Below are 27,921 nucleotides of genomic sequence, written 5' to 3' on the forward strand. Positions count from 1 at the left end.
TAATTAACATGACAAACCCGAATATATGCATGTTTACTAACCCAAGTTTAACCCGATTTGAATCTGAATTTTAAAAAGGAAGCTTGGATTGAACCATATCGAGTTAGACTTGAGCAAATAAATTTAATAGATTTCAGTTGAATAAATTCAGATTATTTCATTTGAAGAAGTTGCAGGCTATGGCACCACTCCAAATTTTTGTGCTTTTACAGGGTACTGCTTCCAAACAACTCCATCTAATATGTGTGTATATAAAATCTAAATTAAAATAAATCAAGTTGATTAACAAATTTCCATGCATGCACCACTCTTCTTGAGAGCTATGTAATGAATTTAAAAAGACCCCTAGTCCACAGTAGTCAATGGTTGGTCTTTCATTAGTGGGAACGCTCAGACCATCCATGATTTTCATACACTAGACCCCGACCACTTGGTGTGGAATGACAATGAACTTAAAGTATTTTAAGCTATTTATATTAGGGGTGGGCCTTCAACAAGTTGTTATTATTGGATTCCAACTCAATGTTTGGATGTATCTGGATAAATGTTTTCAATACTTAGATTGAGGTTGGTTAAATTTTCTGAATCAGAATTCAATTTAGGTGAGACTTGAATTAAGGTTTGAACAACTCCAATTTAACTTGAATCTAATTTAATATTTTTATAATATTTATATATTATAAAATAATATTTTTTTTTTTTAGATTTTAAAGAAAAATATCAAATTATAATTATATTTTATATATATATTAATTTTTTTTAGAAAGATACAAGTTTATTTTTATTTTTTTTTTATTATCATTATTTAAATTTTGGTAAAAATATATAAACTTTTTTTTTTTTTTAAAAAAAAAACACTATTGATAGATTTTGAATCATACAACCTAATCAATTCAACCAAACCAAATCTCATCTAATCAACCTGCTTTTAACCCGAATTTAAAAAAGTGAGTTTGGGTTGAGTTTAGATTGAGTATCTTAGGTTAAAGATCGGGTTGAGTTAAACTTGAATCAATTATTTCTTAATTCGAATTGAGTTTAGGTTAGCCATTAATCCGATAAATCCGTCTAAGTTATATATATATATATATATATATATATGATTTGGTGGTGCGCTAGGTGATAATTTATACATGATCAAGCAGAACAACAAATTAATATTGGCCAATTTAGATACTGATACAATATAATATGTATAGTTTGAACAAACCAATGTTGTTTAAATATATAGTTTAAATAACTTACAAATTGAATGATTAAATGGCTAAAAAATATGTGATTAGCATTAGTAAATTGATCAATAACTGGAAGTCTGGAAGACTTGGAACCCGTCAATGGGGTTATCAGTACAGGTTGAAAATTCTTGCAATGAAGTAAAGGTGCCTAATTGGACCCGGAAAGCAAGAAAGATTCAATGAAGAATATTGAGTAAAACAAAATACTCCATTTCTTTCACGAGTATATGGACTTTGGTTCCACTTGTAAATAAAGTTTTGGAAGGACTTCTGTGTCTCAATCAAGAAGTTTCAAAGGATACGTGTGGACCTCTCATTTTCTGTACATTTTTTTTTAGTTACATTGAAAATATTCATAACGGGAGAATTAGTTTATAGTAATCATATATTATTTTTATTAAATTAAGTTCTATTTTACAATTAAGTTCAATTTTTTAAGATAAGAAAAAGTTCAACTTATTTACAAATTTTGATTGATACTATCATGATGTATTGTTGACATAAAAATATAGATATATTGACGTACCATTGTTTTCATAATAGTTTATAACTTTAAAGTTATGTTTGATGTTCGGAAAGTTTAAGATAAATTGCAATAGAAATAAAATAGAAGAAAAAAAAAAGATTTAAAATCAATAAATTAATTTTCTATCATATTTCAAACTCATTTTCATATATTTAACTTTTATATATAAATATTAAATAATTTAAAAATGTCTTTTTTATTTTTTTTATATTTAACTTTCTTTTTATATTTTTTATAATAAAATCATAGATGAGAAAATTATTTTTTTTTATAATTTTTTTTTTCTATAATACTTTTTCGGAACCAAACATAACCTAAACTGGACGTTAGAATCTATGCTCTTAAATTTTTTTTAGGGTTTAGCCAAAACCCCACCATATTTCTTAAATGAAATCATCAGCATGAAGCTTAGAAGATGATGAGAAGGAGAAAATCTGAGCTATATATATCGGCCGTAAGAGTACTTATGATTTGTAGTTGAGACTATATAACTTCATTACAAATACTTTTCTGCCATGCATAATATTTCTTCTCTCCAAATCTCAACTCTCAAACATTCACTACAATTCTTCGTCTCTATGGGGTTTTAGAAGATAGTGCAGAAGCCATGGTTGCTGGGCGGGAGCTCATAATACTGATACTGTGGGAACCCCATTGGATGGTATACTAGAGCTGGAACTTCTTCCTTCTTTTCTTCCTTCTTCTCTTCTTTCTTTTCCTCAACGGTTACTATACTCGTGTATCCAATTTTCTTCTTCAGCTTCTTTGTCAGTGCAATCAGATCGATGCTGTCACCACTAACTTCGAGTTTACTCTTGTCCTCGCCTTTCCATGCTGCAGATTCAACTCCTACGAAACCAAAAACAGCCAGTAGGAACATGAATATCTTCGAAAATTTTGGTGTTTATAGACGAAAAAAGCCGAAAGAAATGGAGGAAAAAGCAGATTAATACCAGATGAACCAGCTGCAATCTGCAAGGCTTTGGAATGGCTGGTGAGCTTGCCAAAAATAAAGCATGGGCACTTCTTCTTGTAATTAAGGGAGACGCTCAGTACCACCTTTTGCTGCAACAGCAAACACAATAAATTAAGAGACAGTTCAACCTAAAAATCGTTTTTAAAAATTGAAAAATCACTGTAACGCCTTACGGAGAAACAATTCATAGATGATTTTCCTACTAATAATAATAGAGTAAACGCTTCCATTAAAATACTTCGAAGAAAAACACTATCAAACATGCTCCATGCATTAAAATTGAAGTTACAGCTAATATTCAGTGGTGTACTCATCATACCTTCATGGTCTTGGCCTAGTGACCTGTGCTCAGCCTTGAATTCAAATGGGTTCCTGGCTTGAGGACTAGAGAAGTTTTGAGATTTTGACAAGGAGTTGTGGTACCATCACAAATTAATTTATAGGCCTTCTCAATTACCTGCTTCCTTGCAATTCCAGCGAATATGGGCATATGGAAAAATCCAAGTTGATGAATTAATTAATAAATGGCAACTACTCTTCTAATATGTTAGTGAAATTAGAGACCCCTAGTCCAAGTGCCAGGGCCTACAAGTGATGGAAATTAAGAAAGTCATAGCAGCTTAGTTTGACCTTATAAATTAGGTTCATGGGAACACTTTGATTAGTATGATGATTTCCACATACACATGGGCAAAACCCATGACCCGAAATGTGAAAGACTTGGCATATTTTAATATGACAGCAACTGAAGTCAATATCAATTACTGGGAAAATTCTCAAATGTTGACAAAAATTGGAACCATATGCTTGCTCTTGTTTGAAAAAAATAGTGAAAATTAAAGAGCATAAAAAAATAAGTTGAATAAGATGGATAATTTGAGTACACATCTTGGTTTTTTTTTAAAAAAAAAAATTAATGAATTTAAATTTTTTTTGAAGCGTACATAAAAAAAATTAAATTTTTTTTTTTTAAAATATAGGTTAATTAATTAATGTTTTTTATATATGGGTTTTATATTTTATATAGAAATTACTATTATTTTTTATTTAAAAATATAAAATAGAAAATGTATCAAAACAAATACCCAATCTTTTGATTTTAATTAGATCATTGTTAAAGAACCTACAAAATTATTGGTGGCTAAGAACATTTTATTAGCACTATGACAGTAAGGACTGGAATCCATCAAAGGGAATATCAGTTCGGAAAATGAATCTCATAAATTTTGGCCTAAGATTTAATTGGAATGACTAGTCTTTGTGAGTCAAGAAGTTTACAAAAGAAGATGGTCCTGAAGGAGTAGATGTGGACCTTCATCTTTTTCCATAGAAACCAAGTGGAAGAACATTCGTATGCAAATCTAGATTTGATTCCTAAAATTCTTATAATCAAATCTTCAATGAATTAAGTCCATGTTAATCATCAAGATTGTGAACCAGATTGTGCGTCGTGTTAGCTCTTGCTGAACAGTCTTGTTGAATCAAATTCATTGACATGGTCATGGTCATGCCTGCACACCATTGCTTCCATGGGCATGTTGAATCAAATTCATTTGACCTGGTCATGCTTGCCTACCATTGTTTTCATAGACCATTACGGGAGTTTGATAAAAATATTATTTTTTTAATATGACATTTTTAAAATTATAATACTTGTCTTATGAAGAAATAACAATGTTTTTATGATCGAAACATTAAACTGAAAAAGTTATTGATTCACAAATCTGGTGGTTGAACTGGGTCGAATTGATGATATCATAAATATATAATTTATATTTTATTAAAATTAAAATTAATTATAAGAAATTAAAATATATATATATATATAATTAATATTTTATTTTTTATATTAATATGTCAAATTAAATTATAAAGATAAATATAAATGTATTAATACATTAAATTTTGTTAAATAGAATATGTATAATATTTAAATATGAGAATATATTTAAGATAAAAAGAAAATTATAGTATTTAATTTAATTACATATTTATGTATTTTGTTATTTTAAATTTTTTTAAATTATTATATTAATTAATTTGTGTTATTTTCATATTTGTCATTAATAATTATTATAAAAATAATTGTGGATATAAATATTTATATTTATTTAAATGTTTTATATAATAAAAATTTAGATAAGATATTCACCATATCATTTATGAAAATGGCTACGTAAGCCATTGGTCCTCCACTTATTTTGTTAATTGAAGGTGCAATTCCCCACCATACAAAGCATGTGGCATTTTATACCTCCGCATCTTAGTATCATATTTTGAATTATTATATATATTTTTCTAAAAAGTATTCTTTAAAATTGTTGTATATATCTTTATCAAAATCCCTCATTGACTTAAGAGTCAGGACTTACTAGTCATCTTAAATTTTTCCATAGCTAAAACCCCACCAAATTTCTTCATTAGAAATTATCATTACCTGAAAGGCAAAAAATTGAACGGTATATGTTAAACATGAATGGGAGTATGTATTTTTAAGCTACATATTTTCAATGATGTTTATCAAAATCCCTCATTGACTTAAGAGTCAAGTATATGCTCCATGGACTTGCTAGTCAACTTAAATTTTTCTATGGCTAAAACCCCATCAAATTTCTTCATTAAAAATTATCATTATCCGGAAGGTAAAAAATTAAATGGTATATGTTGAACATGAAAGGGAGTATGTATTTTCAAGCTACACATTTTCAATGATCAATTACCAATAGTCATTGATTTTACTTTGCGACTATAATGAATTATGACGAGCTTTGTAATTATGTAACATATCCTTTTTATGTTATCGGTTGAACCGTCAATTTTTCTAAATGTTTAAGCGTATAGGGTTTAGACTCAATATACATATCATACTCCTTAACACCCTTCCTTACACGTAAGAGAAATATCAAATGAGGAAATAAACATGTTAATTGTTGAACTTATAGACCATGTATGATATTTGGTTACGCATCACGTCAAACCAAGTTCTGCTACCGTATTAAACAACAAATTTTCTTAAAAGCTTACACTTCTTAGGATTTAAACTCAATATGCATATTATGCTCCTTAATATCATTTGTAGTTCAAAATTTTTGTTTACTACATCCTTATTAAGTAAATACACCAGCCAATAAAGCACAGGACTAAGCAACGGTTTCTTACATGCTTTGGTTTTCTCTTTGGTAGAGAAAATCTCCATTCTCAAGCATTCCTTTGCTCCAGCTATGTAGACTAGTTCATTTCAATGGGATTTTTATAAGATGGTGCAGGGGTCAGGGTTGTAATTGTCATAGACCAGCGGACATGGAACCCATTGAGTGCCAATGTATTCAATCTTCTTTTCTTCCTTCTTTTCTTCTTTCTTTTCTTCCTTCTTTTCTTCTTTCTTTTCTTCCACGCTTATTATTGTTATAGGTCCAATTTTCTTCCTCAGCTTCCTTGTCAGGCAAACCGGATCAATCTCACCAGTAACCTCAAGTTTACTCTTGTCATCTTTCCATGTTACAGATTCAACACCTGTGACACCAAAAACATCCATTATATGAAATTTTCAGGTTTTCCATTAAATTATTGGAAGAACCCATGCGGGCTAGCCTTATATTATGTAATCCATTAGGCAAAAACCCAGCAAACAAATAAGGAAGGAAAGGGCACACACACCATGGAAACCGGATACAATCTTCATAGCTTTGGAAGGGCAAGTGAGCTCGCCGAAAAGAAAACAAGGCCACGACTTCTTGTAACTAAGGGAGACACCGAGTACCACCTTTTGCTGCAACAACTCAAAACAATGAAACGAAAAAGAAAAAAAAAACCCGATTTTTCTTGTAAAATAAAATAAATAGTATTCATTTGTTTGCAAAACATCGTACCTTCATCTCCCCAAATTGAAATCGTGTCCTGCAGGCTTAGGGCTAGTGATCTGAATTTATAGACCTTATGACTTGATGAAAATATTGGATTAGCTGGTCTACTGTGTCATTATCAATAAAGAACCTAGACTAGTCACCCCAAAATGAACGTTAACCTTTAACCACCATTCCAACCACAAAACATCGTACCTTCATTGAAATCGTGTCCTACAGGCTCAGGGCTAGTGATCTGAATTATAGACCTTTATTCCTAAGATGGTTTCTGTGAAACAACTGAAATTAGTACACATATGGGATATATATATATGTGTAGTGTATGACTTGATGAAAATATTGGATTAGCTGATCTACTGTGTCATTATCAATAAAGTACTCAAAATGAACATTGACCTTCAACCACCATTCAACCAATGAATTAAAAGCTGAGTCACCATTCAACCAATGAATTAAAAGCTGAGTCATTTTAAGTTGGCCTACAATTGATGGGATGAATTAATACCTATATATATATATATATGTGTGTGTGTGTGTTATCAATAAAGTATCCAGACTAGTCACCCCAAAATGAACGTTAATCTTCAACTACCATTCCAACCAATGAATTAAAAGCTGAGTCTTTTTAAGTTGGCCTACAATTGATGGGATGAATTGACACCTTGACTACAGGGTGTGAAAGTTTTCCCCACTCCACACTTCATAAAATAGTTATAGTTCCTTGTATGATACATTTGATAAATATAAGGATATTTTTAATACAAAGACTTAAAAGTTTTTGGAGTTACTTCTTTGACTCCAGCTGTATCAATTTGAAAGAAGACCAAGACTTAAGAACCTTCCCTGTCTTCAACGCAATGGATGGGAATCACCAGTTTTATCAGTTTCTTTTTCTTTCTTTTCCAACAATATTTCTGTTGTTTTATTATAAACAAAGACTAGCGATAATTCTCAATGGGACTTCAATTCATCCAAGATATTTTGATTCCTACAAGTTATTTTTAAAAATACTTTTAAAAATTAAAAAATTAAAGACTTTCTAAATAAAATGTTTTTAAAAATAATTTTTTTATTTTATAAAAAAAACACAAATTTTAAATTCAATTCTATAGTGTAAAGTAAATTTGTAAATAAATTAAATTTAATTCACTTCTTATTAAAAATAAAAATAATTTTTTAATTATAAATAAATTTAAAAAATAAATAATTTTTAATAAATATATGTATATTTATAATATAATAAAATCATAAATTATTTTTTTTATAAAATATTATAAAAATATAGATATTAACATTAATTGTTTTATTTTGTAAAAAATAAAAAATAATAATTCAAAATTAATACTATTAATATGATTTTTTATTTTATAAATATTAAAAAAACATAATTAATTTATTTTTTAAAAAATAAAGAATAATTATTAATTATTAATTATTAATTACTAATACTATTCTATTTTAAATGAATACAACAACAACTAAAATCTAATTTTTTAAGATATAAATGAGTCAAAATTTTTATTATGTATATATTTATTACTCCATTACAAAGATGATATTCCAAATTATTTTATTTAATTTATAATTAATTAATTAATTTTTGAATTTCAAATTATTCTTAAAAATTATAAAATTTATTGAATAATTTAAAAAATTAATAATGTCTATTTTTTAGTCTTTATATATATTTTTTTGAGTTTTAAATTATTTTTTTAAAATTATTAAACTTATTAATAAATTTAATACAAAGTCTCACTTCATTTGAAATTTATTTTCTCTAATAAAAAATAAAATTGAAAGAACAAGGCTTAGTTTGGTCTTTTTTTTTTTTAATTTGTTTTTAAAAACTATTTTTTAATTTAAAAACAAGTTTTACAAAATATAACCAAATGGGTCCATGTTTTTATTTTATTTTAGAAAATTAGTGAAAATAATTCACTTATTATTTAAAAATTATTATTTATTTTATTTTGTTTTTAAAAATTGTTTCTCCAAAATAACAATCAAACTGTTATAATTTTTTTAAAATTAAAAAACTATTTTTAAATCATACGATCAAATAAATAAAAATAAAATTATTTTAAATCATAGGTATGAATATTAGTGATAATTTATTTTTTTATTTTCATTCTTATTTTTACTTCAAAGTAAAATCAAAACAAATTATTATTTCAATTTTATATTCTCATATGCATCTAAATCTAAGAATTGAAAATTTTAAATTCATTCCTATTAAAAAATAAATATGAATGAAAACAAAATATTCATTCTCATTTTGCATTCCTACGTATCAAATATTCTATTTACCTTTTTATTTTTATTGTTTAAAGTCACGTTTTTAATATGCTTAAATTCTTATTAAAAAATTATTAATAATAAAAATAAAATATTTATTCTCATTTCTCATTCCGATCAATCAAACATTCTATTTCCATCCTTACTCTGTTTTCCGCGATTATGAAAATTGGAAAAGAGAATCGGAATTTTGGCGAGAGTGATTGATCTTCATAATAATAAATTTTTATTTTTATTTTCATTTTTATTCTAAAACATTAATTAATCAAATTTCATTCCCTCCATTCAGCGTTGACCAAACTTTATACCCCCGAGAAAGAAGCGCGTGGTGTTAGTTACCAAGAAGCACCACTCAATTTTCCTTTAAAGAAGAGGGCCTTAATTTACAATTTCGAAGCGTCGCTTCTTCCGGTCTCTTGTTCACATCGAATTTTTTTCATAACTTTTTTATCGGATTTTGCACTTACTTTTATGTAGGACGGATTTTTTTCAGATTCCAATCCTCTAAAGAATTTAAATTTTAAATAAACAAATTAATTATGAATTTGAATTTTATTTTTTAAAATCTAAGATGGATTTGGGTGGATTCAGTATTTGTTTTTTCTTATCTCGAAATAAATTTTAATTAAATTTTTTTTTTATAATATATATATAATAAAAATATTTTTTAATAAAATAAATTATAAAACATTATAATATTTTAATTATTTATAAAATATATTTATTTTAATATAATTAAAATTTTAAATTTTAAAAAAATTTCAAAGAAAAATTAAATGTGATGGATATAAAAAATTAGCGTATCGACCCATCCGCCTTATTGTTATCCTTACATGAGTCTACTTTTATTCATTATAAAATATTAAAACCCTTCCATAGATGAAAAGGAAAAAGCTTACAAGCTTGTTAAAGGTGGAAAAGATTTCGTTTGACTGCACAAAAGCCATTTAAATACCAACATGTAGGCCTCTTAAGAAAATATCTTCTGATCATGTTGGTCTACATATGGATAATAATTACAGAATGTTTGACATCCCAACAACCTTCAAAATTAAACTATCAGGGAAGAAATGGTTCCATGAGAATGGGCTCTTTACTTAGATTTCACCTCTGAGACACTGATAATATCCGTAGGACCAACCTTCTTCCTCAAATTACAGGTCAATTTGATGGGATCGACTCCAATTCCGATCACCACCACCTTGTCCTTCTGGTCTCCTTCTATCGCCACAAAGTCCACACCTGCATTTAGTGGAAGTTCCGAATTTTTTGTGTTCAAACCAACGTGGGAGAAAATTAGAAAGCAAGACTAAATTTTGATGTAACAAAATTCAAAGATTGTTTCAATATATGAATACATGGAAAATCGAGGATGAAGACAAATAAATACTCTTGATTTCTCCCATGAAAATGATGGGCCATGGAGATAAGAACAAGGGTTTTTTTTAAAAAAAAAAAAAAAAAAAATTGAAGTGTGTGTGCCAAACCTGTCTCTAGTCATTTTCATTTTTTAAATTTTCCACAAGAAATTAAACCTTTGAAATGATTCCTCTAATTGAATGACAAAGATAGTGGAACCAGCCACAGAAATCCTCATTTTGTGGTATAGCATTGGCTGCATGCAAGGATATTACCCTTCTTCCTCCTTTTTCTTTCTGGGTTTGATTTCAAATGAATTATAGGGAGAGAAAGGTTAAGAGTATATATATATATATATATATATATATATCCTAAATGTTGGGGTGCAATAATACTACTTTTAAGCTTGAAGATGGATTGCCTAAATTATAACTTTTAGAACAGATTCATGGATTGTGATGTTGAATGTTATAAAATATTTGATTTATCCTTATCAAATATTAATTAATTTTCAGATGAAATGATCAAAAACCTAATCTAATAATTGGTACAAGACTCAAGGGTCATCGGAGCATCGAAGGGGTTGTTGGGGTACAACAATACAGCTCTTAAGTCTAAAAATGGATTACTCAAATGATAACTCTTAAAACATGCTCGAAGAATATGATATCGAATGTCATAAAAGATTTGGCCTATCCTAATTGAATATTAATTGATTTTCATACGAAATGGCCAAAAGGCATATCCAAGAATAATCTGTCCACCACATTTTCTCAGAGTTCAACAGCCCAAGAAATCGATGAAATTTCCGGAGCTAGCAGATAACAAGACTTAAATGTGAGTTAGAACACTGACCTTCTCCTTCTGCAACAATCTGGAGTGCCTTGCTCCTGCATTTCTGGCAGTTCATGTGTGTCTTCATCACTATCTTTTGCTGCACAACCGCAAAAGAAGATCAGCCACCATAGATTTGTCTTGTGTGATCAAATTATAATACAGAAAAAGACATGCAAGAGGTATGTAAACATCAAGAACAATACCTTCATATTGACTAAGTCTACCTCTAGATCAAACCGATGTTGCAGGGAAAAAACAGGGGAGGTTTGATAAGTTAATATAAGATGGGTTTGAGTGGAAGTCAGCAACCACAATTTCTAGGAAAGACCGGCGTGCGTCCTGTCGACCATGTGGAACCCTCCCGAGCTATACATTAAAATAGCTTGACCTTTGTCCAAGGGTTGTTAAGCAACCCATGTACCAAAAAGCTTTGTGACTTTTTGCCTTGCTCGAGAAGTTTCCATAACCTTGCACGACAAGTTCAGTTTCTTTATGAGTTCACACATGACATTGTCATCCTATGCAAGCACATATAAAAATAGTGGTTAAATAACTACGGAACTAACATTTCTAATTGAAAAAGCATCACTAAATTTTACAGGTATTTGGTAAGTCAAAATTAACAGCACAATGGAAATAAAGTATGATTGCATGTTAGAAAAATAAATCAATATTTATCATATTCTTCCTAAATATTTTCATGATGGGTCGGGTGGTCATACCCAATATCCTTGCCCCGCCACCAAGATTGCCCGATCCGACGGGACAGAACCCAATGAAGCGCAGCTAAATTTCCACATCATGGGCCATGGACCAGTCCTAGAACGTGTCAAGAAAGCAGCGAACATGGCCCCACACACTGCCACGTGTGCCCATGCAACGACCTCTCTCGTACGCAATATCATGTGCTCCTCCACCTCCACTCCGGTGGTCCAACACCAGCCATGGCAGCCGGCGACGACGAGTGCACCGCCTCCGTAGGCGAAATCACCATCTCCCCGGTTAAAGTCCAGAGGCTCCCCCACCTCACCCACTACCTCCCCAACCTCAAAACCTTCCCAAATCCCTTGGACCGGAACCAGTTCTACCGCCCCTCCGACGGCTTCTACATCTCCCCCTGCGATGTCATCCTCCGCCAGATTACCTACGACCTCTCCGGCATCTTCCCCTTGCCGCCGTCCCACCTCGCCTACCACCGCGCAGGGCCGCGGAAGCAGATCTTCTTCGACCCTTCCATGATTCGCGTCGCCATCGTCACCTGCGGTGGACTCTGCCCCGGACTCAACACCGTGATAAGGGAGTTGGTGGTTGGGCTTTGGGAACTGTACGGCGTGCGTCAGATCTACGGCATCATCGCCGGATATCGAGGGTTTTACTCTTTTGAACCGATGGCTCTGAATCCGAAGCTGGTGGAGGACTGGCACAAGAGGGGTGGCTCTGTGCTTGAAACTTCCAGAGGTGGGTTTGATCTTGAAAAGATTGTCAATTCCATCAAAGATCATGAATTCGATCAGGTAAATTGCTATCACTCCTTTTTCTTTTTTTTTCTTTGGCTGCTCAAGAGCTGAACCATTGCATTGATTATGATCTCCCCTTTGGTTATTGTTGTTTTATGAAGAGAAGATCGATTATATATACATAAATGCCTCTATGTGTCTAGGTTTTTGTTTTGTGGTTGTTGACATCAAAGGTTTTGCTGAACATTTTGAGGGTATTGAATGATGGGCTAGTTCTCTAGCTTGGCCGGTGTCTTTCAGATTCGAGAAGGATTATTGAACAACTTTAGTTTGAATCCCACCTTGAATCATTTTTGAAAATGGTTATTCATGAAGATGATCTGTGAGAACAGTAATGGTTAAAAAACGATGGTGCCTTTTGGCTTATCTTTTTAATGGTACGAGGCCGAATCAAGCATTGGTTCAGCATGAATTGTTGTGTTTACATTGCATACACGAATGAGGCTTAATTGATGTCAAATGTCAAACCAAATGCCTTGTTCACTGTATCCATAGAGTAGTTAAGAGTATTTTCCATGACCATGAGGTCTCCCTAAGGATGCTTAGTGTGATTTTCAGTCCAACCCTGTTGAGCCAGTGAGATGTGCATCGGATATTACATCCCCTGTTGTCAATGGAGGTAAAGGACTAATGATAAAATTTTGTGCTTATTGACAGATGTGCCTTGAATTGTTATGATTGTATATGTGGATTTGTTTGCTGTATGGCTTGTGTTTGGACTCTTCTTGTTAACCGCGTTGGATTGTACACATACCATACCTGGGTGATGCTGCAATCAGCCACCAAAGGGGATTTGAGGGCTTTTTCCTTTTAACCCCATGGTGACCTCTTCTCTTTTGTTTGTGAAAGAATGGCTGCAGCTTATATGGCCCACCTGCTTCTTTTCCTTGGATTTTCAAAAAATTTAGAAATTTCTTTCACATAATAACTCTAATGTCCTTTAGTATATGAAAACTTTATTTTCTATAAGCCTACAACCACCCTGTCCCCTGTTCATACCTGTGGAACAGTTAGGAGAACCAAACTCTCCCCTGTTCATACCAAAGGGATAATTAGGAGAACCAAATTATCATAGTTCATATTGCTTTTGTTTGTTTGCTTTAATGGTGAAATTTTGCGGGGAAGAAAGGTGTCCATGAGGGTCTTTGAATTGTATCTGATCATTATTGTGTTTGGCACTGTGATCTTCTTGTCTCCATTTAGAGATCGGTCTCATACAGCTATTTATGTACAATGTGTTCAATAACCCTGGTCTCTGGGTTTAAAAGTCAGTTTTATCATGCATGTGAAGATATAACAAAAGAAGGTAGAATAACCATTACAAAGATCATTTTCTATGATCATGGGAAAATAGTAATAAAAATCCGAAATGATTATATCACATGAAAGTAAATGCAAGGGAAGTGCACCTTAGTCTGTACAGAACATGGATGAGTTTTGAATATAGATTTTGAACATTTCAGAGGAAGATGATATTCTTCTACAACACCAATGAAGGGTCATGTAATTCTCCCAGAAAAGGAAGAGAGCTTTAAAAGGGAAAACGATTATGATTGTCATAGAGTAGAGTCTGATCAATAAATGGACATTAACATCCATGGCTTCAGTAGGAATTCATAAGGGTTTCTATCAATACAAGAGTTGAGAACTTGCCAAAGGGGAAAAAAATAATAGAGACTTTATGGCATTGGTTGGGGTTGGATGGATGAATAATAGTGATCTGCTTTGTCCAGGCCTACGTTTCGTGCTCATGCACGAGTTTGGAAATTTTTTGCAATTAATGGTCATAGAATTTATGGGGGGATCGCCTTTTACTTGAGGCTGATTCCACCATATGAGCCACTCCAGCAGCTTATTTCACCATAATTCCATCTCTTGCATGAACGGTACTAATTCAGTTTCTATTTTCCTCATCCCTGAATAAATGAACAGGTGTATGTCATAGGTGGAGATGGAACAATGCGCGGAGCAGTGACAATATTTGATGAGATTTGTCGTCAAAAACTGAATGTTTCAATAGCAGGAATTCCCAAGACTGTGGACAACGACATTAGCATAATAGACCGGTCGTTTGGATTTCAGACGGCAGTTGAAATGGCCCAACAAGCAATCAGTGCAGCTCATGTGGAGGCTGAGAGTGCAGTCAACGGAATAGGTCTGGTGAAACTCATGGGCCGCAGCACTGGGCACATTGCCCTCCATGCAACCTTAAGCAGCCGAGACGTGGACTGCTGCCTAATTCCTGAAAACGAATTCTACTTGGAAGGGAAAGGAGGGCTGTTTGAATTTCTGGAACAACGACTTAAACAGAACGGGCATGCAGTGTTGGTAGTTGCTGAGGGTGCTGGACAGGATATGATACCAAGAAGTGATGCTCAGAAAAAAGAGACTGATGAGTCTGGGAACCCGGTTTTCTTAGACATTGGCCGGTGGTTGAAATCAGAGCTCAAGAGCTGGTGGGACAGGGACCACCCTGGCGAGCTGGTTACCATAAAATACATAGATCCCATGTACATGGTTAGAGCAGTCCCTGCAAATGCTACAGACAACTTGTATTGTACACTTCTGGCACACTCGGCCATTCATGGAGTCATGGCAGGGTACACAGGGTTTGTTTCTGGCCCAATCAATGGAAACTATGCATATATTCCGATAGCAGAAGTGGCCAATGCCAAGAACCCTGTAAACACAATGGACCACAAATGGGCTTGGGTCAGATCTGTCAACAATCAGCCAGATTTTATAAAGAGGTAGATGCTCAAATTTTGTTACATTTTTCCTTGAGAGAGTTATCTTGAGTTCTCTTGCTGAAGTGAAGATGACCCCTCAAAAAGCTTTCGGATTTTGTTTCCTAATCATCTCTGGTAATGTGCTTCCTGTTATTTGTTGCCTCACGATTAGGCTGAAATGTTGTGACAGGTCGAAAAACCCAGAAAATAATGAGAACATGGAAGTATGATAGAATGAATGGTGTTATTGTGATATCATGTAGAGGGGGCAAATTGTGTAAGTGGCTTGTGTTTTGTGTTATATTAAATCCTAAGTATTCTATTACATATATCAATTCAAACCTGGCAAGAATAATAATCGTATTAAAAATATAAATTCAAATATTACTTAATTATTAAACATGTAATATATCATGTAATTTATTTAAATTATTTAATAATTATGTTCTCTTATTTAATTATCAGGTTGAATGAAGTATTGTATGGGTCTATATAATTAATATCTTGATTTAATTAATGATTTATTTATTTAAAAATAAATTTAAAATGAGTCAAATATAGATTAAATAGTTTAAAGTTATATTTAGATTCATCGGTATTATTATTAAATAGGTTAATTTGGATTAAATCTGAGGTACGTAAATTCATCTAAAAATCATTAATTTATTAAATGAATTATACAGATTGACATAAATTTGTTAAATGAATTATACAGATTGACATAAATTTGATTCAAATCCGAATATATGAACCCAAATTCTTAAAAGGCATATTGGGTTCAAATCATGTTGATATATTGTATCAAATTTTATTATTCTTAATATCATATTTATCTATTAAGATGAATCTTTAGTTATTGATAGACAAGTATAATTAAGCTTAAAAAATAAGCAATAAAGATTATATGAACTCAAAATCTTAAAAAGCATATTGGGTTAGGGTATCAAACTTTGTTATTCCTAATATCATATTTATCTATTAAGATGAATCTTTAGTGATTGATAGACAAGTATAATTAAGCTTAAAAAATAAGCAATAAAGATTTGGCTGGTAGTGACAATGATATCATCAAAAGAGATTGATGATTCTCCTTTAGGAGCATTAAGTATTAAAGTTTGGGAATTGATGATTCTTCTTTAGGAGCATCAAGTATTAAAGTTTGGTGTTTGATTTTGAGGCCATGCATATCATCTTCTTTAGACCCTCCTCTGATTGTGTGCACACTTGGAGTGGAAAATAAGCTTCTATTATCATGTCCAAAGCCTGTACAGTCCATATCCATGGCAGAAAAAGTAGTGGAATTTGGAAAGAAAGGAAAGGTTTCTTTGGATGAGGTTAGCCAATCTTTGCTTTGACACCCTCTTTTCATAAAGGGTCTACAAGAGGGAAAATCAAAGGAAAATGCTTTGTGAATGTGACCATGGAATCCATGATCTCACTGCTGCTACTTTTCACAAGAACTAAAGGATTCAATTAATTCACCAAAGCTGTACTCATCAACTTCCACAATGGGACAGCCTCTCTTTATATATTCCATGGAGAATGATCAAAACCCCATGTAGAATCCGATGTTTGTTCTCTCCGATAAACCCAAAATCTTCGATCTTTTATCCTCATAAGTACCTCAACCCCAATTACTTAGGGTGATAAATGATAGTATTTAGATCAAATTTATATCTGACTTCTATAACTCATTTAACAAGTAGTTGTTTTAGTCATATTTGTATTGACTTTGATGAACTAATTAATTTATAAATCAATTATTTTTTAATTAATAAATAATTAACATTATTTATAATTATAACTTTTTTAATCTATATTTATTTCATTTATTTTTTTAATAAATAAATTAACTAAATTACAAACATATTAATACGAGAGATTAATCATATTAATTCAAATAAAATTTGATTATTAAATAAGTTACACAACATATTATATGTTTAATAATTAGGTTTTATTTGAATTTATATTTTTAAAAGGTATCTAATCTCTTTAGTCGAAAATGTCGGACTTTTGATGCCATAAGAACGCAACTATCACCAATCATCACCCCTAATAGTGACCTCTAGAGCTTTCAAGTTTCACCATTTTTAGTATTGAGGCAGTCACCTCTAGAATTTGCTTTGCTCACAGTTGGAATATTCACCATTTTTAGTATTGCAGCAGTGGCCTCTCTAATTTGCTTTACTCACAGTTGAAATAAACGTGTCGGTGGTGGGACGAATTCTCGGGGCCTACCATTTTTTCTTGAACCGTTATATGGAGAGCCACGTACGCGATGATGCTGTGGGAGGAAAAGGATTACAAAAAACCTGGCCCCCTCTGGCCCTCTCTGGGTGGTCCACAGCCCAGAAAGTGCCACTTCGATGTGGAAGTCGGTTGCACTCGAGAATACATTGCTTTATATGGTAGTAAAGACACAGTGACATTTGATTCATTTGTTCCATCAGGCAGTCTCATGAAGACTTAGTGCAAAAATGATGGTGATAACGATAAGGATGCTGTCTTGCCTGAGGACTTGTGTCAAAAACATGACTCATCAAGTTCAATTTTTTAATGAAACCGCCTTATGATTATTTTTTTTAAAAATAGTTATTAAAATATGATATTTTAAAAATTATTTTTGAATTTAAGATGTTTTTTTACGACAGGTTTTTCAAAAAAATAACTAAAATAAAATAATTTTAAAAATATCACATTTTAATTAATATTTTTTAAAATAGTTGTGTTTTATTCAAAATCCCGGGATTTCGGGAGGCAAGTTCTCTAGGCATGATCCAACCAAAATTAGTACCGAAACCCTCGAATGGGCGTGATTGATGACTGGAAAGACCTTAAATATGGTAGATGTGAGGCATTAAACCTTTGGTGGTGTGTCAACATCATATCCTATTACCAATATGCCTAGTCCATAACTCCATTTGAGCCCATGTGAGAGAGCATGTGGGTGGGTGTTTTGAAATTTGGCCTGGTTCACTTCTTTTTATAAGAAAAACTTGAAGTTAATGATTGATTTAAGCTAACTAAAGTGTAAAAAATGTGAAAAAAATATATATTTTAAATCCCCATATCCCATTTTCAAGTGGGTTGTATAGATAATGATTGAACAAAAGAGTAAGTATCAGAAAGTAATATATGCAGGAGAATTTCAACCTCTAATCAACCATGTGTTGAACAATTGACAGTTTTAAATATGAGTTTCAATGGTTGAGTTAAATGTGAGTTATTTTCAGTGTGATCAAGCAAGTGAAACGTTTCAATTTTTCTCTCCTAAATTTTATAACCAATAAATTATACCAAATACTAAAAAAAGAAAAAAAAAATCTTTATGATTTTTCTGATTTTCTCTTAAGAAAAAGCTAATTGTTTGGAAAGGGGACAAAAGTTTCAAGGAAAATTCTACAATACCTCCTTCGGTACCATAACCCAAGTTTCAAAGGCTATCAGGAGCCCAAGCACATCAGTGTGGGGCATCTACGTCACAGTGGCTGCAAGGTTTTTTCACTTTACCTTTGGGTTTAGAGCGGTTAGGCTGTTGTAATCAGCTGTTTATAAGGCTCTGTGACTCTCACACCGCCTATGCCTACAGGCAGAGCTATCTGTCAGATGAGATGGTAATGGTAGAATGATTCTTGATCTGGTCTTTCAGGCAAAAATGGCACAAACCCATTTCACAGCTGCTGCTTTTCTGGTTCTGGTACTCATTTCAAGCTCAGTTCTAATGGCAGAGTCAGGGATAGGAGTGAACTGGGGAACATTGTCATTGCACAAGCTGTCACCCTCCACGGTGGTGGATCTCTTCAAACAGAACAAGATAGAGAAGGTGAAGCTGTTTGATGCAGACCCATATTGCCTAAATGCTTTGAGGGGGAGTGGAATTCAGGTCATGGTTGGGATCCCAAATGAGATGTTGTCTGTTTTTAGTTCTTCTACTGATGCTTGTGATTTGTGGGTTAGTCAGAATCTATCCAGATATATGGGTAAAGGTGGTGTGGATATCAGGTATGTAGCTTGTTGTGCTTTATTTTGTTGAGATTCAATTTGTGTTCTTTCCTTTGATTTTTGCTGGGTTTTCAATTTAAGGTCAATTTTTAATGTGGATTCCAATTTTATGGCTGTTGCTTGCTAAGATGTAGAAGTTTGATGGACCATATAGGATTTGATTTGTGAAAATAAGTGAAGAGAATGAACTGGGTTGAGTTTAGCTATTAAAGTTGGTTCTGTTGAATCTTTTGATGATTGGTTTTGTCTTCCAAGTGGAGTATGTTGTAATTGTTCATGTTGTTTAGTTAATTGGATCTATAGATGTGAATTCACAGAGTTTCTAATTTGATTGGTATTAATAATCTTGATGCCATTGGACTGCATCTGTTGGGGAGGTAACAGTTTTATAAAGGAAAACAAAGTGATGCCTTGGTGATTTCGATTTAGCTTCCAGTAGAATATGGGAACATGGAAGTTAGCTAGGAAGAAGAACATGAAATAATTTGGAAGAAAATCAAAAGATGAATTTGAGAGAAAGTAATTCATGTTAGAAGAAGAAATTTCTTTCTCTGGAAGTAGGGAATTTCATAATAATATAATTATTTCAACTAACCCTGTAAATTTTTTGAATAATTTGGCAGCTGTTTACAATCTTTGGGACCTCATGAGAAAATTAAAGAAAGACTGTCCCAAAACCACAAGAGAGGCCACAATTGACCGAATAAGAATGCTTTGCAGAGCCCTTTATATTAGTAAAAGGGGGAAGAAACCTTTATTCCTTGGCAAACTTCCATGTAGTAACCTTGAGGAAATATGCTTCAGAGCTTCTCAGATTATTTCATAACTTTTTCAAAATCTTAGACCACCAGAAAATTCCTTTCAGTTCCCAATCCTTGTGTATTCTGTTAGCACTAGAACACCTGATGGCACATCTAGAAAAGCTTAATTCTTTTACCATTTTCAATATCAGGCAATGCTCTTTGGCCACACAAAAGATTTGAATTATTGATCCTTTGTGATTGAAATAATTTCTCTGTAGAGCTACTGTTATTGAAATTGATTTAAAGAACCACACGTTTCAACTTATTTTTAGTATTTCTTTTATGTCTGTAGTAAAGAACTCCTGTTCACTGCCCTCAGCTTGAAACAACTAATATAGTCCATTGGGCTGTGTTGGACTTCCTTGAAAGATTGTTTTTCTCTGATTGAGATGCTGGTTTACAATTAGTTGAGGTAAACCGTGTAACTGCAGGAAATGTTCACAGAAGTTAAATGATACTATATCAAAACTGCATGGGAGATTAGTGATATGAATGAATGCCGGTGTAGGTTACCCTATTGCCTGTTCTAATCATTGAGTCTGGACAAAACTGAGAAACATCTCCGACCTTGAGAATCCATAGTTGATCCCCCTATATTTGGGACTTTCGAACAGCCAGCAATAGGAACTCTTTTGGCTGTAGAAATTGTTAGAATTATTGTATATTGTTTGAAAACAAATTCAAATATTCTTAGTGATCTTATTAATATCTGTTTGTGCAGCATGTGTAGGATCTTAGATGAGGTAGTAATTTTCAATGATATCACAACTTCCAGATTTTCAACAATAGATTTGATTCTTACAATTTGATGGCAGGTATGTTGCAGTTGGAAACGAGCCCTTCCTCACTAGTTACTCAGGGCAATTCCAGTCCTATGTCGTCCCTGCTCTGCTCAATCTACAACAGTCCTTGGCCAAAGCAAATGTTGCAAACTTTGTAAAACTAGTGGTCCCTTGTAACGCTGATGCCTATGAGTCTTCTCTTCCTTCTCAAGGAGCCTTCCGATCTGAACTGACTCAAATTATGACTCAAATCGTTTCTTTCCTCAACACGAACGGTTCCCCATTTGTCGTCAATATCTACCCGTTTCTGAGCCTCTATGGGAACTCAGATTTCCCACAAGATTATGCATTCTTTGGGGGGACAAACCACGCTGTTACAGATGGGGCAAATGTTTACTACAATGCATTTGATGGAAATTTTGACACCTTAGTTGCTGCCCTCAATAAACTTGGGTATGGTCAGATGCCCATAGTAATCGGGGAGGTGGGTTGGCCTACTGATGGAGCCATCAGTGCAAACCTCACTGCTGCAAAGGCTTTCAACCAAGGCCTCATAAACCATGTCCTAAGTAACAAAGGAACCCCCCTCAGACCAGGTGTTCCCCCCATGGATATTTACCTTTTCAGTCTACTTGATGAAGAGGCAAAGAGCATACTTCCAGGGACCTTTGAGAGGCACTGGGGGATTTTCTCCTTCGACGGCCAGGCTAAGTATCCATTAAACCTTGGTTTAGGCAATGGGTTATTGAAGAATGCAAGGGATGTTGAGTATCTCCCATCTAGGTGGTGTGTGGCAAACCCATCCAGGGATCTGTCTGGAGTGGCAAACCATATGAAAATTGCTTGCAGCAATGCAGACTGTACAACACTCAATTACGGAGGATCATGCAATGAAATTGGGGCAAAGGGAAATATCTCGTATGCATTCAACAGCTACTATCAAGTAAAAAAGCAGAATTCACAGAGCTGTGACTTTGATGGGCTTGGGATTGTCACTTTCCTGGACCCTTCAGTTGGGGATTGTAGGTTTCTCGTTGGGATCACAGACAGTAGTTCTTCAAATGTTGAAGCATCTGGTGGACAGGTCAATTTTTGGATTTTGATTTTATGGGGCTTCTGGATTTATATACTGTGAAAGGCAGTTTCTTTAGCGGGTTTTTCACGGTCCCCTCTTCTGAAACTCACAGGTTACATAGATGAAGGAATACTATAGTTATTTAGAAATATTAGAAATCAGATATTCAAATTTATTTTAGGCTGTAGTAGGAAGCTATATGATTATATCAGAAACAGAGTAGAACCTTATGTACTGAATTGCCCATTTGCAATCTATATTCCACTTATCTTTGTCTTCATATTACTGCAAGATGACTTGCTTGCTTGATTAGTTGTATTATGAAAGTAGTTGCTGTTTATATGTATTACATTCTCCTTTGTTTTTTTTTTGTTTTTAATTTCAATTTTTATGACATAAATGCTAATCCAATCCTGTCTCTAGTGTGCAAATGGCTGATTGTTGACAAGCAGTAAACTGATGTATATGCTAGAGTTTATGTAATCTGAATATCAAAAGACATCCCGTTTAGGAAAAATTCATACAGAAGCTCCTTATTTCCAGGTCATTTTTAGGATATAACTCGGTTTATTTTGCTTCTGGGGAAGACATTGCAGCTTCCTATTATCATAGTTATTGTTGGAGTTCCTGATGCATCACTTCAGACTGCAACATCCATCCCCACAGCAGGCTTTCCCACAACTGATGCGAGGCTTCCAAATGAACCAGCAGCATCGACATCCAGCTGCAGATTTCAACACAAGTCACCAGCACATACAAATGAACCCAGGTTTGAACATAATATATACATAGACTTTCTAAGTGACACAATCAGGATTAGATGCATATCATGAGCAAGCATATTACTTTACCTTGGGGATGAACCATATCCTCAACAGCCTGGAAATGATCAGTTGCAGTTGCATAGGTGACAACGAATGCCACCACTAGGAGCCATGCCAGAGCAGTCACCAAGATTTCTTTCCTCATAACTGTTTCCTGAGTCTCAAAATGAAGAATGTCAAGCTATGTGCTCTCTTGTATCCTATATATACCAGTATGTGCCTTATCATCTCCTTCAACAATATTCAATCAAAGAGTGATGGGTCTTGCAATTTCTTGGTCGTCCACTCATTTGATGTCTATCTTCAACTACCATGAGCGTCTCCAATGTCCGCATTTTTTGACCAGAAGACCCAATTTTCGCTCAGTTTTTCTAAGTTTCACACTATCTTAGCTTTATGAAGTTGTCTTTTCCATTACTTCTACAGCCATTCAAAGCACCTTATTGGATATTAACCTGTGAAAGATGGTGGAAGCAACAAGTTGGAAGCTACTGAGAGAGAGGAGGCAGTTTTCTTTTTCGTGTAAGCCAAACATGTTTGTCCGTAGCGTTCAACTTGAACTACATGCATTGAATCCACTTTAGTTGATTCCCTTTATCCCATTAACCAGTTATCTTCATAGTTTTCAGTCCAAACCAAAATAGTTGTAAAGTGCTTTGAAAATGATGTAGTGGATGAGTTGAGGTATGAAAGGCCTTAATAACAAAAAATGGTGTAAGTAGATTTCTTTTCAAATGATCTTGATCGCAAACGCATACCGCTTAGTGGTAAAGTTGACCTCCAAAGAAATGAGAGCTCATCTACTGTAATCATCCACAAGGAAATTTCTGTTTAGTTAAGACCTTGGTAAGCTTTCCCTGCGCAAAGATTAGAGCGTTAAACCCAAACCCGAATGATTAAAATACTAACAAGATAGATAGATTAGAGTTTCAAACAAAGAAAGAAGGTCAGCAAATGCAGTCTGTGTAGAGGGATGTTTTAGATTTCTGCCTGATGAGGAGTTTCATGGAATGGGAGTCTCTCTGTACAGGCATTACTGATGGAATGGAAAAATTGTTACACTTCTTGGACTACGATGAAAACATGACTGAATTTCTTGAAAATGATCATGTATCATTACTTGTTGCAAAATTGCAATGTGTTTGGCAGGGTGACAACAACCTCCTTTTTTCCTTAACAGGGTTTACCAGTATGCTTCTCACCTATGCTAAAGCCTGACTGTAGGTCATCACAAATGTAAAGAGTTACTTTTCCCAAATGAAGATCCTTAGATTCTATCCAACCCAAAACTGTAAATCCCATAGTTCCCCAGAATGCATCGATGAGAAAGCGTAATATGTCACATTTCCATGGAGTTTAAACCATTCATAGTGCAGATGAACTCCTTCAAGGAAGGAAAATAAAGTCACCATAAGAAAAGAGCCAAACCATCTCCTTCAAACAAAAAAAAAAAAAAAATTACAAGCAATCACCAAGTGCCCAATTCAAACTTTGAAAGTAGGAATCAAAGGCATACAGAATCACATTGTTTGTGAAGATTTTGGGAATACTAGTATTTACAGAGGCATAATAAAAGGTTCTGAAATAGCTTAAGGGCAGTGCAGGAACCCCCATCATCCCAAACATTCTTCATTCTGTCAAGTCCCCAAATCTGGATGCTCAGCTTGATGCATCAGTCATAGAGTCTTATTCTAGTAGTAATGTGAGTACGACAAATAGGGCAATTCACCAACTCCTTTCCACATTCATAACAAGCCTGCAGAAGATGTATAAAAGTTAAAACAAAAGTAAAGGAGAAAATAGCATGGAAACTCTGAATTGGTTTAGTTACCTGATGCCCACATCCAAATGCAAGATCTTTTGTACTAAAGAAACATACAGGACAGTTCTGCAAATCATTGAACAACCATCAAGAAAATAACACAAAAGGTTGGATAAGATCTTATACTAAAAGCAGGAAATCTAAGTTTGCTTTACGCTGTATCTTGCATGCAAGCAGATGTATGTGTAAGTAGCTGCAAATACAAATAGAATCCTACCCTGTTATGCGAAGAATTGTCTGTGGGAGCAGGAGAAGGAGCAAAACGATATGCAATGCTCTGTTCAAAGTTGCTTGAACCCTGGTATGGAGTATAGGAGTTTACTATTGGGTGGATTTTAACAGGAGGAGGAAGAGGAGTCCTCCCAGGAGTTCCTCTTCTACATCTGCAGAAAATAACAGGATAACAAACAGTCTCAATACCCCAGAAAAATTTCACTCCTTATCATAAAATGCATGCTAGTAAGTAGTGAAAATACCCCAAGAGATGGAGGTCTAATGTTGCTTTGTACTGTGATGGTATCTCCATTAATGCTGCCAGAGCAAAATCAGCTTCTTTCTTGGATATAGAAGTGTTTCTCCTCGTAATATCTGTAAAATTCACAAACTACAGTGGACAAATAAACAACCATTAGAGACCTAAAACTTGAAGTTGACACAAGTTGGTTTCAAGAGTCTTATCAGTTTTGCTTCCTAACCTGGAAATTGTCAAAAGCCCTGGAAGGAATGTTGTCATCAAACTGCTGCATCACATCCCATGGCCCATCCCCAACGCCAACCAGAACTATTGACAGGGGGTATTCGCTGCAGAGAGATGGATTGGTTTCAAGAAACATTCTGTATAAATTACCTTACAGAATAGGAATACTTTATAATACAAGAACCTTGCTTTGACAATGGCGTTAATTGTATTTTGTTCCTGACGGCTTAACTGGCCATAGTGTGTGTCTACACTTCTTGTCACCTTGCATATTGTGTTGGAATCAAGCATATCAGACTCAGAAAGCCATGGAAATAATGGGTAAAAACCCTAGTCAGAGGAAAACCGAAAAACGCCAAATTAAAAACAGTTGATAAATGCATATTTAACAACTGACCTGCCCATCAGCAATAATCACAAGAACATGGTACTGACCACCACTGGTGTCCACAATTTCAATAGCAGTTTCTATTATGGGAGCAAAAGAAGTTGGTCCTGTCATATAAGAAAACAATCCTTTTCTCATTTCTGATTAACTTTCCCCCCCAAAAAATGATGGAAAACCAAGTTAGGAGAACTATTTAAACCAACCGGCTAATCGAATTTGTGGGACTAGTTCTTTGTAACGAGAAAGCACTTCCTCAAAGCCATTGCAAGGCCTATCATCTGGGAAAAAGCTGAAAACCTCTTGATCATGTGTGGTTGCTGCAAGATAGAAATGAAGATGAAACAATCTTGAGTTTTCAGATCCTTCAGGAGCCTCATCAAAACAAGTAAAAGTACAGTACCAACCATCACCAAAGCCATAACAAGGAATGAGATTATCCTCATCAAAAGCTGAAAGAGTCCTTCCAATAATTGATATAGCCTGCTGATATGGGTTCAAAGAATCACCCACATGATGCAGGCTTTTTCGATTGAAGGAACGAGCACCTGTCCACTCATTGCTTTTGGTAAAATCAATCCCCACAATAAGGTTGGAAGATTCCAAACCAGCTTCGTACAGAGCTTCTGTCACCTAAAAAAAACAATGATCCACAGCTAAGCTGAACTCCCATGGTAGCAAAACTCAACAAATTCGTAAATATCTCAGTGCTTTTAATTTCTCAAAACCCCCGTTAGGAAGTGCTTACAGTTGTTTACATTCCAAACCAGGAATTAAAAAGTGGGAAGAGAAATGAAGAAGTTGGGTACCTGCTCTACAGAGCTGTAATCATCTCCAATTCTTGAGTACCTTGCCTGCAGGCCACTTCTCTCAGGGTCAACGTATCTTGCAGAATATGAATGGTAGGGTGAAGAACTAGGAATTGATGGAGGGGGAGGGGGATATTGATATGGGGTATTATGGTGATAGCTCTGAGCCCTTGACTGTTTGATCCCCATATTTGCTTCTCCTGCTCTGTATGCTAACAAATTTGATAGCTTTCTTCTGTCAAGCAGAGTTCTATTCTCTGACAGAAACCTTCAAAACCTGAAAATCTTCAGAAAAGGTCTATGTCATAAACAGATTCCATATATACTAGAATCCACTGCAGAACACATTGGAGTTCAGAGTCTGAGTTGAAAATTTGGCATGGAAGAATATTGCTTTAAATAGCCTAGCAGAAACATACATGAAAACACAAAGTACTTTTTCATGAACAAGACTTTCACTGCTATTGGCTAAACGACTTCGACCCCGAAACCAAAGTCAATCCATCATATATCAGATAACAGAACTGAGATTAGACACCTTAAAACATAAGCATCAAATCAAATTAAAAAAAAAAAAAATGAACACCTGTATGAGTTTCACATATATCTGCCAGAAACCGTTGAGATATGATGATCAGATTCAGACATATGCAACGGATACTTTCAGAGGACTATAAAAGGCAGGACAAGCTCCATCGTATTAGGGTCAACACAGGTCCAGCCAACACACTGGCTATACTTATTAGTTATCACTACAAGACTAATCTTAAATCATTTTTAAACATCAGCTGCACACCGAAACACCAGACTTCTTACAACTTACCAAGAACCCAAAAGGAAGTTTTCAGTCATCTTCGAGTCCACGTCTGTTTTCACCCACTACTTCTCAGAAACTTCACTGAAAGTGCTATTACAAATACAAAGGTGTAAACACAAGACTTTTGAGCAATTCAACCCCACTTTTACCATACACGTTAATACTATATAACAAGGCCGGACCACCCATTAAATTCAATAAGGATTAAATCATAAAAGTCTTAGGAAATGAAATGGAACTGAAATTCATTACGACATTTTCTAGAAGAACATCAAACATCACCATCATCATTATTATCATTATTGAGGACAAGGGAAAAGGCCGTTTGTTTTGGGGGGTGTGTGGGGATGAATCCAAGCGTTTCTCTTGTTGAATTTTGTACATTTTAAATGTAAAATTCACAGGAAGTATGAAGTTTCTTCTTCATTAAGGCTACTATTATTTATACCATGTGACATTTTCTCTAGTCAAATAAGGATCTATATTTTAATGGACAGTGATTACATCAATGTATAAGATCACTCATAAATTGGATTTTTTCACTTAGGTGTCACAAGATAATTGG

At 33.9% G+C, this 27,921-nt stretch overlaps 6 protein-coding genes across 10 annotated transcripts; 2 read left to right on the forward strand and 4 right to left on the reverse strand.

Annotated features, from left to right (window-relative positions):
• Positions 1 to 2,182: 2,182 nt before the first annotated feature.
• LOC100853073 (uncharacterized) lies at positions 2,183 to 3,183 on the reverse strand. The gene is made up of 3 exons (XM_003634967.4): positions 3,057 to 3,183; positions 2,715 to 2,826; positions 2,183 to 2,610 (listed from the first exon to the last, which is right to left on the reverse strand). Exons 1-3 carry the CDS (start codon positions 3,060 to 3,062, stop codon positions 2,348 to 2,350), a joined length of 381 nt encoding a protein of 126 aa, XP_003635015.1. The 5' UTR covers positions 3,063 to 3,183; the 3' UTR covers positions 2,183 to 2,347.
• Positions 3,184 to 5,772: 2,589 nt separating this feature from the next.
• On the reverse strand, positions 5,773 to 6,878 carry LOC100853035 (heavy metal-associated isoprenylated plant protein 3). The gene is made up of 3 exons (XM_059740301.1): positions 6,607 to 6,878; positions 6,395 to 6,506; positions 5,773 to 6,250 (listed from the first exon to the last, which is right to left on the reverse strand). Exons 1-3 carry the CDS (start codon positions 6,610 to 6,612, stop codon positions 5,988 to 5,990), a joined length of 381 nt encoding a protein of 126 aa, XP_059596284.1. The 5' UTR covers positions 6,613 to 6,878; the 3' UTR covers positions 5,773 to 5,987.
• Positions 6,879 to 9,712: 2,834 nt separating this feature from the next.
• LOC109122015 (disease resistance protein RGA5) lies at positions 9,713 to 11,586 on the reverse strand. The gene is made up of 3 exons (XM_059740083.1): positions 11,295 to 11,586; positions 11,110 to 11,188; positions 9,713 to 10,137 (listed from the first exon to the last, which is right to left on the reverse strand). Exons 1-3 carry the CDS (start codon positions 11,298 to 11,300, stop codon positions 9,989 to 9,991), a joined length of 234 nt encoding a protein of 77 aa, XP_059596066.1. The 5' UTR covers positions 11,301 to 11,586; the 3' UTR covers positions 9,713 to 9,988.
• A 331-nt stretch (positions 11,587 to 11,917) lies between these two features.
• Positions 11,918 to 15,595, forward strand: LOC100251605 (ATP-dependent 6-phosphofructokinase 2). Its single transcript, XM_003635431.4, has 2 exons — positions 11,918 to 12,605; positions 14,541 to 15,595. The coding sequence occupies exons 1-2, from the start codon at positions 12,036 to 12,038 to the stop codon at positions 15,360 to 15,362; spliced, it is 1,392 nt and encodes a 463-aa protein (XP_003635479.2). The 5' UTR covers positions 11,918 to 12,035; the 3' UTR covers positions 15,363 to 15,595.
• Positions 15,596 to 18,734: 3,139 nt separating this feature from the next.
• LOC100265360 (glucan endo-1,3-beta-glucosidase 5) lies at positions 18,735 to 22,282 on the forward strand. Of its 2 annotated transcripts, none has more exons than XM_010649033.3 (2): positions 18,735 to 19,342; positions 20,961 to 22,282. In XM_010649033.3, the coding sequence occupies exons 1-2, from the start codon at positions 18,966 to 18,968 to the stop codon at positions 22,060 to 22,062; spliced, it is 1,479 nt and encodes a 492-aa protein (XP_010647335.1). In that variant the 5' UTR covers positions 18,735 to 18,965; the 3' UTR covers positions 22,063 to 22,282. The 2 variants fall into 2 exon arrangements, with proteins under 2 accessions (XP_010647335.1, XP_019074185.1); XM_019218640.2 differs by having other exon boundaries at positions 18,766 to 19,342; positions 20,972 to 22,282.
• A 160-nt stretch (positions 22,283 to 22,442) lies between these two features.
• LOC100255057 (E3 ubiquitin-protein ligase RGLG2) lies at positions 22,443 to 27,453 on the reverse strand. 4 transcript variants are annotated; one of them, XM_010649036.3, is made up of 12 exons: positions 27,363 to 27,453; positions 26,540 to 26,824; positions 26,138 to 26,363; positions 25,937 to 26,050; positions 25,743 to 25,840; positions 25,530 to 25,609; positions 25,344 to 25,449; positions 25,125 to 25,252; positions 24,866 to 25,031; positions 24,658 to 24,714; positions 22,854 to 24,582; positions 22,443 to 22,726 (listed from the first exon to the last, which is right to left on the reverse strand). In XM_010649036.3, the coding sequence occupies exons 2-11, from the start codon at positions 26,726 to 26,728 to the stop codon at positions 24,499 to 24,501; spliced, it is 1,248 nt and encodes a 415-aa protein (XP_010647338.1). In that variant the 5' UTR covers positions 26,729 to 26,824; positions 27,363 to 27,453; the 3' UTR covers positions 22,443 to 22,726; positions 22,854 to 24,498. The 4 variants fall into 4 exon arrangements, with proteins under 4 accessions (XP_010647338.1, XP_010647340.1, XP_010647339.1 ...); XM_010649038.3 differs by lacking the exon at positions 27,363 to 27,453 and adding an exon at positions 27,158 to 27,296; XM_010649037.3 differs by lacking the exon at positions 27,363 to 27,453 and adding an exon at positions 27,126 to 27,296 and having other exon boundaries at positions 26,540 to 26,816.
• Between the last annotated feature and the right edge of the window lie 468 nt (positions 27,454 to 27,921).

The sequence above is a fragment of the Vitis vinifera genome, chromosome 10 (genome assembly GCF_030704535.1).
Source record: "Vitis vinifera cultivar Pinot Noir 40024 chromosome 10, ASM3070453v1".
Lineage (NCBI taxonomy): Eukaryota > Viridiplantae > Streptophyta > Magnoliopsida > Vitales > Vitaceae > Vitis > Vitis vinifera.